Source organism: Pomacea canaliculata, linkage group LG13, assembly GCF_003073045.1.
Source record: "Pomacea canaliculata isolate SZHN2017 linkage group LG13, ASM307304v1, whole genome shotgun sequence".
Classification (NCBI taxonomy): Eukaryota; Metazoa; Mollusca; class Gastropoda; order Architaenioglossa; family Ampullariidae; genus Pomacea; species Pomacea canaliculata.
Window position 1 is genome coordinate 1,286,369 of NC_037602.1, and position 9,546 is coordinate 1,295,914.

The 9,546-nt window shown below is 38.8% G+C and overlaps 1 protein-coding gene across 2 annotated transcripts; it reads left to right on the forward strand.

The window, feature by feature from the left end:
- Positions 1–1,938: 1,938 nt before the first annotated feature.
- Positions 1,939–9,445, forward strand: LOC112553696 (arrestin domain-containing protein 3-like). Of its 2 annotated transcripts, XM_025221084.1 has the most exons (8): positions 1,941–2,428; positions 2,594–2,769; positions 3,347–3,475; positions 4,195–4,421; positions 5,427–5,597; positions 7,044–7,229; positions 7,977–8,190; positions 8,665–9,445. In XM_025221084.1, the coding sequence occupies exons 2-8, from the start codon at positions 2,652–2,654 to the stop codon at positions 8,814–8,816; spliced, it is 1,197 nt and encodes a 398-aa protein (XP_025076869.1). In that variant the 5' UTR covers positions 1,941–2,428; positions 2,594–2,651; the 3' UTR covers positions 8,817–9,445. The 2 variants fall into 2 exon arrangements, with proteins under 2 accessions (XP_025076870.1, XP_025076869.1); XM_025221085.1 differs by lacking the exon at positions 7,044–7,229 and having other exon boundaries at positions 1,939–2,428.
- The last annotated feature ends 101 nt before the right edge of the window (positions 9,446–9,546 follow it).

Consider the following 9,546-nt stretch of genomic DNA (forward strand, 5'->3'; position numbering starts at 1 on the left):
AGACCCACAAGTTATCCAGCCGCCACCCACCCACACACAAACACACAAACACACGCCAACCCACAGAGAAGCCACCAACAGGAACAAGGAAGTAAAAGGTAGATAAGAAGAGAGAGAGAGAGGCTGAGGTGTTTTCGAGAATGTGGGTGGGTGGGTGGTAAAACCCTTCCTGGCTTTGGCTGAGTAGATTCACAATTCGTAGTTTCCTGTCACCTTTCTTTGCTGTCGTCTTATTCTGTCATGCGTATCACCTGCGCTATTTTTATCCCAACTACAGCAGCCACATTCTTTCCCACACCAGTTTACAAAAAACAGGTTCAAGTTACTACCACGACAGTAAACACCTTCGTGTAGTGTACTTGCTCTTCCTGGTATATATTTCCCATTTTCCCCAGTCTGTAATTAGTCGTGACAGACTGACAAGCAAACATCTTCAAACGTTTTAGCAAGTGAATTTCACGAAAGTATCCTCCCAACCTCATCCTCTCTTTTTCACCCACCCACAAACGCAAGTACGCACGCGCGCAATTATAGAAGTGAATATGAAAAGAACACAAACTGACCAAGACAAGTTTTGTGGGATTCATCAAAGACAAGGATTAAGTCTATCGTAAGTTTGTTAAGACATAAATAATTACGAGACTGCGGGCACAGTTCTGCCAAGTGCCATCATTCTGAGCCAAACAAAACGACGGTTGAGTCAACGGTCAGATTTCATCTGAATTAGTATCGTCAGGGACCGTGAGAAAAATGCTATGTGACACCAATAAGCTCTTTGAAACTGTATCTTACTATCCTAGTTACCAGGCAACTGCAGAACGGGTTTGTATCTGCCTGAAATCGAATAAAAACATATCTGAGAAGTCCAATGACACAGACATGTTTGAATAACTGTCTCCATCGTTATGCACGTGTTTAAACAGAGGGGTGGTCTGCTAAATCTGCATAAAATGGAGTTCATTAAAGCAGGTTTTTTGTTTGTTTGTTTGTTTTTGTTTTTTTTTTTCTTTTCTAAAAAAGGGGAAAATGGTTTTGACTTTTGCAATACACGCAGGTAGTTTCCAGTTTAAAAGTCGATCACAGCCAAACAGATATAAATTGTTCTTGTTATTCTCCCGAATCCTTTGTATTTTTTTCTCTTTTAATTTTGATTTGCTTTTTTTTAATGTGGATGTAACCATCATTTATTGTGGGCATATGGTGGAGTGAGGCAATTCTAAGTTTAAAAATTACAAAAATTATTAATTACATTAAAACTATATTCCATGCCCATACATTTTAATCGAGACTTCACCAACAAATGTCATCGGTAACTGAATTAAAAGTAATCACCTTGCGGCCGATTTCACGAAGCTATTCTCTCCTTCATCTTTCAGCCAATTTCTGAAATTCCTCACCTTGATTTCTTATTACCTTGTTTGCTAGTACAGTGTATCTCTAAAGAAGCAGCCGTAATGGACAAGTAATGACAATGACAATGACAATGACAATGACAATGATCAACTTTATGTGTCCCAGTGGCAAATTTGAACATGGAAAGGTGCTTCAGTCACAAAAGTAAAAGTTAGAAATAAAAATAGAAATAGGAGAGGCATTTACAAAGCCTACCGAAATGGCTATTTCTTGAAAAAACCTCTAGTTTAGGTGAGGACGGGAGGCTTTCCAAATGTGTCCTGGTGAAAACTCTATCTTATCTGTATGTGCTTGGCACAGAAGTACATGACTACCTGCTACCAGCTGTGGCCATACTCTGTGTACTATTGATAGTCCACTTCCTTCTTGTCCGTTTTTCAGAAAACTTGTCCCTGTATTTTCCAGTCAACCGGATACCCTATATTGTGTTTTGTCTTGCTAATAATGTCAATATTGACAGGCTCAGCAGGCTACACTAACTGCACCCCCCCCCCCCAGGGGTAGAAAAGGTTTCTTATAAATAAAGAAGGTTCATATTATTTTCGTGCAGAGTGTTTGGGTGAAGGAGACAAGCGGTGTGATAACAAACCGTGTACAGAGCTTATACAGTTTTTATACAGTTTTTATCTTGTCCGATGCATGCGGGCTGCATACTTATCGAATGCAGCTGTCGAGAGCAGTAGATTCGACATTGAGTGACGAAATTTTTAGATATATTTGGTATCACAATTAACCACGACCAAGAGGCAGGCCTTAGAAAACCTTTCAATTATTCATCTGGAGGCAGCAGCACTCGCGCAGGCTTCTGGAATTATAAGTGTTGGCATTATTTCCATTTTCATCAGTGTGTTTGGATTGATCTCGAGGTATCCAGATTTACCCCTGGTTTGTGGCTAAAATATAATGAGATGGTGATGAGATCGCTGTGAACTGTAATAGTACTATCAGGTACCAGAGTCCACAAGTCGCGAACTCTAACCTTGTCTCTGGACTTGATCAGCTCTTAGCTTTAGAGGTAAGTGATTCATAAAAGACGTTCTTGCACATGAAAATCAATTAATCAGTCGGTCAGTCTGTGTGTTTTCTATCATATGTATTCGATTGTGTGCAATTTGTAATCATAGCAAACAAAATTTGTTCTGTGGAATGAATTGTACTATTTTTTAAAATATGGTTTCAGGTTCAACATCTGACTGCTGTGAGAAATTAATTAAGGTTTCTCTGCCATTTTCTACAAGATGGGCAAGCTGAACATCTTTGAGATAACACTTAGTAATTTCCAGGGTGTGTACTATGCTGGTCAGAATATGAAGGGTCACCTTACAGTGGAACTAACGAAGGAGATGTCAATAATAGGTGAGGTATTCTGTGGGCGGTATTTTTGTGTGCATGGAGAGGGTGGGGATGGATTATTCTTTCTGGCTTAAGTTAACCAAAAACAGTGTCTATATTTTTCAGTGAGAATCTTAATGTTAGACGCCAAATAATTAGGAATAAAAATTATATACTTCAGAGAGAGAGAGAGGCCAAATGTATGCACATTCATGTGACATTGTGATGCTTGTGTAGATGAAGCAGTATGGTTGTGTTTTGGTAAGGTATGTTACCAAGATAGTGAGGTTCATAGGTCATGGACTTCAGCTCGTCTTTGACACATATAATCGTTTTTGGGGTGGGGGGTTTTAATGGGCTGAATTATCTTGTCATGATAAAGCCTTAGTTTCTGACACCAATAACACACATGGTCATCATTTGAGAATGCGTGGGGACCTGTTTCTCTGGAGATCACCAATACTCACTGGCTATATGCCCTATCTTTGATGATAGACCAGACAATGGGACTATGTAGGATATACAAAGTCTGTGTTTCATTCATCACATAACACTGATAACGAGACCATAAACATCTTTCTCAAAACATTTGTGTTTGCAGGGATCAGACTGAAATTTAAAGGAAAAGCATCGGTTCGATTTAGCGAATCAAACATAATTCTCCTCGAGTCAACAACTTACCATTCCAGTGAAAAGTACTTTGAAGAAGAAATGCTACTATTTGGAATCCGTAAGCTGCGCTGATTGCTTTGCATCCTGTAAATTCTAAAGGGTTTTTAAAAAAAACTGTTGGCCATGCTGTTCCTTCTTTGTATGTGGCATTTGTTTACAGGGCTAGCTGCCTTGCCATGATATATATATAGTCTTACTTGCTGTCTCGGGATGAAACAATAACTCAGCCCCCTTCCCTTACAGCACCTAACTACTGGTTTATGAGTGAAAAGTAAAACAAAATGTTTTTGTGCTGCATATTCCACAAAAATAGGTCTGCACAAAGACTGCCAATAATAATATTTTAAAACAAAGATAAAACTACTTAGAGTACACCAAGCGCAATGCTCTGTTCTATCATTGCTATTCAACTTGATCCTGTCAAGATACTTTTATTATTAAAGTTTCACTTGGAAAATCGAAAAATCAAGAAAAAGTATAGGCTTATACATGCACACACAGACCAATGTTTTCTGTTTTTGAGCATTTATGACAATCTTGTTTTCGATATTTATGGGTTTATTTATTTCTCTTTTCAAAATAATACATCTTATTCAGCTAGATTCTAGTTTGCTTTTGTATTGTTTTCACAGACCATTTTGAAATCAATCTCTCCACATATAGGATGAAAAGATTTCAGACTGAAAAAAGATTTCGTTTGGGTAAAAGAATATTGACCCTAACCCTGACAGATTTTCAAGTCTAGGAGGTGAATATCTTAGTTGTCTCTCACTTCAGTTCCAGGACAGGGAAGGGACACAGTTAAACTTCCAGCTGGCCGGACCACTTTTCCATTCTGCTTTGGTCTTCCTCCAAACCTCCCATCGTCCTTTGAAGGGACAGATGGTTCAGTAAAGTACACTGTGACAGCTATTATTGATAGGTCAGGGATGCATACTTCCACAAAAATTCGCCCATTCACCATCATTGGCATTATGGACCTGAATGCAGATGCCAATGCAGTGGTAAGATAAATGTGATAGACATGTGTTGGATCAGAATGTCTTTTTTCTATCTTCTATTAGGTCAGATACCTATTCAAGAAATCGGTCAACTAGAGGAAATATTTCTGTGCAACCTGGCCTTGAACGATGGTGCTCTAACCACTTGACTAAATGCTTCCCTTGGGAAGAGCAGGGCACCATTGTCACACCACCATCACACCACCATCACACCACTGTTACACAAACGCTGGTCCCAATATACTGCAGTCTCTAACACCTCATTTGCTTAAATGTGTATTTTTTATTTAATTTGTTTTGTCCCATAAGTATTTTTAAAAACTGTATATTTGTCCTTTTTGTTACCTTCATTGTACAGGTAGTCCTCGACTTACGACGGTGATCCGTTCTTAACGCGGCGTCGTAAACCGAATTTCGACGCAAGTCGGATCATACGTTCATACAGTACTGTACCATAATAACAGTACAGTACTGCAAGCACTTAGCCTATCCAAACACCTATCCTAACACAGTACCCTACATAATTATCAATAAACATAAGTACAGTACAATACTGTGCAGTACACTACACTTTATCACTGTCGCTGTCATAGGAGCAGATCCTGTCACATGTTCAAGGATGCGATCTTTATCCTTGATAATCGTAGCGACAGTCGAACGATTAAGTCCTAATGACCTGCCAATTTCTGTTGCTGTTTCCCCTTCTCAGACTGCCTTATGTCGTTATGTCTTCCGCCGTACGTGGAATGTGGCGCACGTACAGCTCGACTTACGACGCTAAACCTCGTAAGTCGGAATGAGCGTCGTATAAAGCGTCGTAACCACGAAACGACGTAACTCGAGACCGTCGTAACCCGAGGACTACCTGTACTTATTTATAACATTTGGCAGGGTCATCTTATCTTATTCTCTTTTGCAAAACGAGATGCCTTAATGCAAGAAAGCCACTAATGACTTGAGGTTTTCACAGTTTCTTATGTGCTGTATAGAGAGTATTCTCTGTGGCAGATGCCTATTGAGGGTGCAAATGAGAAGACTTTGTTCGCCAGTGGACCCATTTCTGCATCATTTCATCTTGAACGCCGTGGTTATGTTCCAGGAGAGCCTATTAAATTGATGGCAAATATCAAGAACAACAGTAAGACGAATATGAAGAGCTCTTACGTAGAGCTGAAAATGGTGAGACACTCGGTTTCCTTCTATTCCCTGAAAAAGAAAACTTGAACTACCTTAAACATGATTGGTTGATTTTTTTCAGCCTCTAAAGGGAGGCAATCGAAAGAGGAACGTATCCTAAAGGTTCCCGTGTTTTCTCCCTTATGTATTCGTTCATTTACGCACAGGGTTACAAATTAAGACACTACACTAATTACAGAAGTTACGTAAGTGCGTCGGGCTGCTGGATCCGACACGCAGCGATAGTGGGGGTATGGTTTGTCTGTCCAAATAGAAAGCTGTTGATGCTGTTTACCTGCCAGCTAGTATAACATTCCTGTGAACAAACAGTGAATGAACTTCAACAATATAGTGTAGGATTAAATTTCTCTATGATCATAAAAACTAAGCCACGAAAAAATAGAACCTATTATTTTTCCAAAGAGGAGAGCCAGAGTTTACCCTTCACTGCCTGTCTCTGTTGGGTAGGCAATGTTACTTTTGCTACTTCAACACGTGACTTAGGTTACATAATGTCTGCTGACATGTCTCTTGAACATGTTTCTCACATCTGTCGTTCTGCATACTATGAGCTCCGGAAGATCAGCTCCCTTCGCCATACTCTGTCCATCTCAACCACAAAAATTGTCATCTGCTAATTTGTTCTGTCTAAACTAGATTACTGCAACTCTCTTCTTGCTGGCTGTCCACAGAACCTCATTGATAAGGTTCAGAAAGTCCAGAACTCAGCTGCTCGCCTCGTTTTCTGGACTCACAAATGTGGACATGTCACACCACTTCTTCACTTTCTTCATTGGCTACCAGTTAAAGCTACAATAGACTGCAAGCTGTCAACTCTATGCTAGGGATTTTTTGAAGATTCCTTCCCCCCACCTTAACTACTTTACTGAAATCTTGTCTGTCCACACTCCTGTCCGAAACCTTGGCTCCTCATCAGACTCCTGCATTCTGTCCTCCCTCCCACAAAGACAGTCACATACGGACAACGGACATCCTCCCACTGTGCTGCTAAGCAGTGGACCTCATCTTTATGTTGTTCAATGTGTCTATACTTGCCTCTCTGTCCACTGGCTGTTATCTTTATTATTGGTCTGCGCACAGAGTGCGATCTCTTGGTCGTGATGCTGCGCGTTATAAGTTCATGTTGTTGTTGTTGTTGTTGTTGTTGTTGTTGTTGATTTTAAGCAATCCAGTGGTCTGCATTAGTATGTTAATGAGCAGTTCATTATGATGCAAAACTTGGGTGTTTACCAAAAAGTGGTTGACTCGGCACACCTTTCAACGTCCCTGCTGCGATGAGTACCTTTGCTTTCGCGTTAAAAAGTTTTCTATGTATATCCCTTGTACATACCAATAAATAAAGAAAGGTTTATTCATGGCGTATTTGGTTTATAAGATATATGTGTGATGATACTCAGTTAATTCCAATGCTTTGAAATTTTGCTTTAGATAACAACATACCACACACCAGGAAAGAGCCAAACATCTAAGAAGGCGGTCAGTAGAGTAACGGGGGGTCCTATTGAAACGGGTCAGTCCTTTACATGGGACGGATCACAGATGTTTGTGGTTCCCCCGCTTCCACCCTCAAACCTTCCGGGCTGCCAGATTATTGACATCAAATACACCCTAACGGTAAGGGAGTTTGGAGATCCTCAGAACATTGTAATTTTCAGCCACGAGAAGCTCGAACTGTGAATTATTGTGACTGCAGCACCATACTGGCTTAAAGATATTCTTGCAAAATGTATTGGCATATCTGAGACTGTAAATGGGCAAAAATAAAGAAATTTTTTCAGTGATCATTATGGTCTATCCTCTATCGTGATCACGGTGCAATCATACTGGCTGGCGTGTATTTATGTGCAGTTTACATCTCTGAAGAATTTTGATGTTTAAACAAAACTTAGGACTCAAACCTCATTTTTCGTTGGCTTGCTGGTTGGATGAAGGTATCTCCTCTCTTGTAAGGTCAATACATTCTAAAAATGATTAAAAATTACTTTAAAGATAACTTTCCAATGCAAAGCAAATGACAAGAACACTCTTCCTAAAGTTTAAAACTAATTAATTAGGGACAGACTTAAAGGTAAGTCAATTAGAATGGTAGTAATAAAAGACTAAAAGGTAACTCATTTGCCAGTATTAAATAATCTACAGTTAGCATAGGTTGATTTAGACATAGTTTCCTATTAATAGAGACTCTAGCAATTAAGTGACAACAAAACAATGACGTATGGTGAAACTAAAAAATGTTCTCATCCACTGGATCAGGTCTGGATTAATTGTAGCCTTCAAAGCACACCAGTCCATTATTAACTTGACAGTATCCATAAGATAAGTATAAGATAAATAATGTCGGTTCATTCTGATTTATTGAAGCTTAAAGTCCAGCCCTCTGCTCTGAAAGTCCCACTGGATATCATCATTGGTACCATCCCCCTTCACGAGGTGGTTGAGTTATGTCCTCCTCGAGCTCCACAACCATTGCAGCCACAAATTAGATACCGTCTGCCTGCCTCCGGGATGTATGGAGGGGTTGTCATGCCGCTTGTATATTCTCAGCCTGCAATGCCCAGCAATGCTCCAGACCTGCGTATGTGATAACTAAATGCTTGTGTGTTCTATGTGTGTGTGTGAACGTGATTGCATTCGTCTATTCCTGTTAAGTTTCTTAATAATTAATATTGTGTCCATACTTTGAACTGTAGGATTGAATCTTAAGTTGAAATATCTTCATGACTTTTTGTTCTTGGAGCAAAGCAATGACTTTGTTGACCTGGAGATTGTTGATTACATTCTTTACCTTCTCATAGTAAGCATCTAGGACATATAGCGCTACCATTAACTTTCATTTTTAGTTTAGAAGAGGATTCTTAGTGGCATTTGACAGCATATATCTTGTTTATTTTCTTGTAATGCTTTGACCGTTTCTTCTTCAACATCTCTATAATTAACATTATCATTGCTGTTGCTAAGTCTATTAATACACTTTTGAAATCTCTATTGAATAAAATAAATTTTGTGTTTGTGTTTGATTTATCATTTTTGGTTGTTTTTTCCCTTTCAGCACCACACTCCTACAGGAAATGTGCTATTAAAAAGTGGGGAGAGAAAGATACAGAGGATAATGATGACCCTCGGGGGTATCTAGAATATGCTCCTTTGTACATATATTATGACTGGGGCCATCAGCCTACCACAATGAGTGAAGCACCTTAATGCTTATAATCTCCTTCCTGGTACAAAGTTTTGTCTTTTGAAAACTTGTTTTTTTATTGCAGAATGTAGAGCAAAAATAATTTTGTTGTTTGATAATTTAGACCAGATATTCCTTAAAAGAAAGTCAATATACAGATTATTTTGTTTAGTTTCCCTTCTTTTTATCTTTAAAGATTTATAGTCAATTGTTAGTATTGTACCTTTTGTAGCACACTGTGGCTTATATCTCCAAACAAATTAAGACAATAACATGAACATAAGCAGCTTTTAAATTGTGTGCTTTTTTATGATAAAATCATGAAGAAAAAAGTGTTATGAATCTATCATTAAATGACACTGAGAAAAATACTTAGTTTGATTTGTGCATCTTTTTACTCATGTATGTACCTATATAGATCTACAAAGATAAATACTGTATATATAAGCATATCTTTATATCTCTGAAGCCTATGATGCCTTCCCCACCCACCCAGCAAAAATTTGAACTGGGGAATGTGTTGACAAGTAAATGGAGAGGGGGGTGTGTGTGCATGTGTGTATGAATGTGAGTGTGGTTGCCGGTTGGCATGGGTATTTGTGTACACTATGCTAGTTACTCAAAGATGAACAATAAAACTAGCTATAATTAATGCATTATTGTTAAAATTATTCAAGGGTAGGAAAATGTCACAATGTCAACTGCAGTGATGTTCATTATTGTGATATAACCCTTCCGTTAAAGGTTGATAAA

What these genes read in the sequence shown, in the direction of transcription:
- LOC112553696 (XM_025221084.1), top strand. Translation starts at nt 2,652, where the DNA reads ATGGGCAAGCTGAACATCTTTGAGATAACACTTAGTAATTTCCAGGGT. An exon ending in CTTACGTAGAGCTGAAAATG is followed by an intron (nt 5,598 to 7,043) that starts GTGAGACACTCG and finishes ATTTTGCTTTAG; the next exon opens with ATAACAACATACCACACACC. An exon ending in ACATCAAATACACCCTAACG is followed by an intron (nt 7,230 to 7,976) that starts GTAAGGGAGTTT and finishes GATTTATTGAAG; the next exon opens with CTTAAAGTCCAGCCCTCTGC.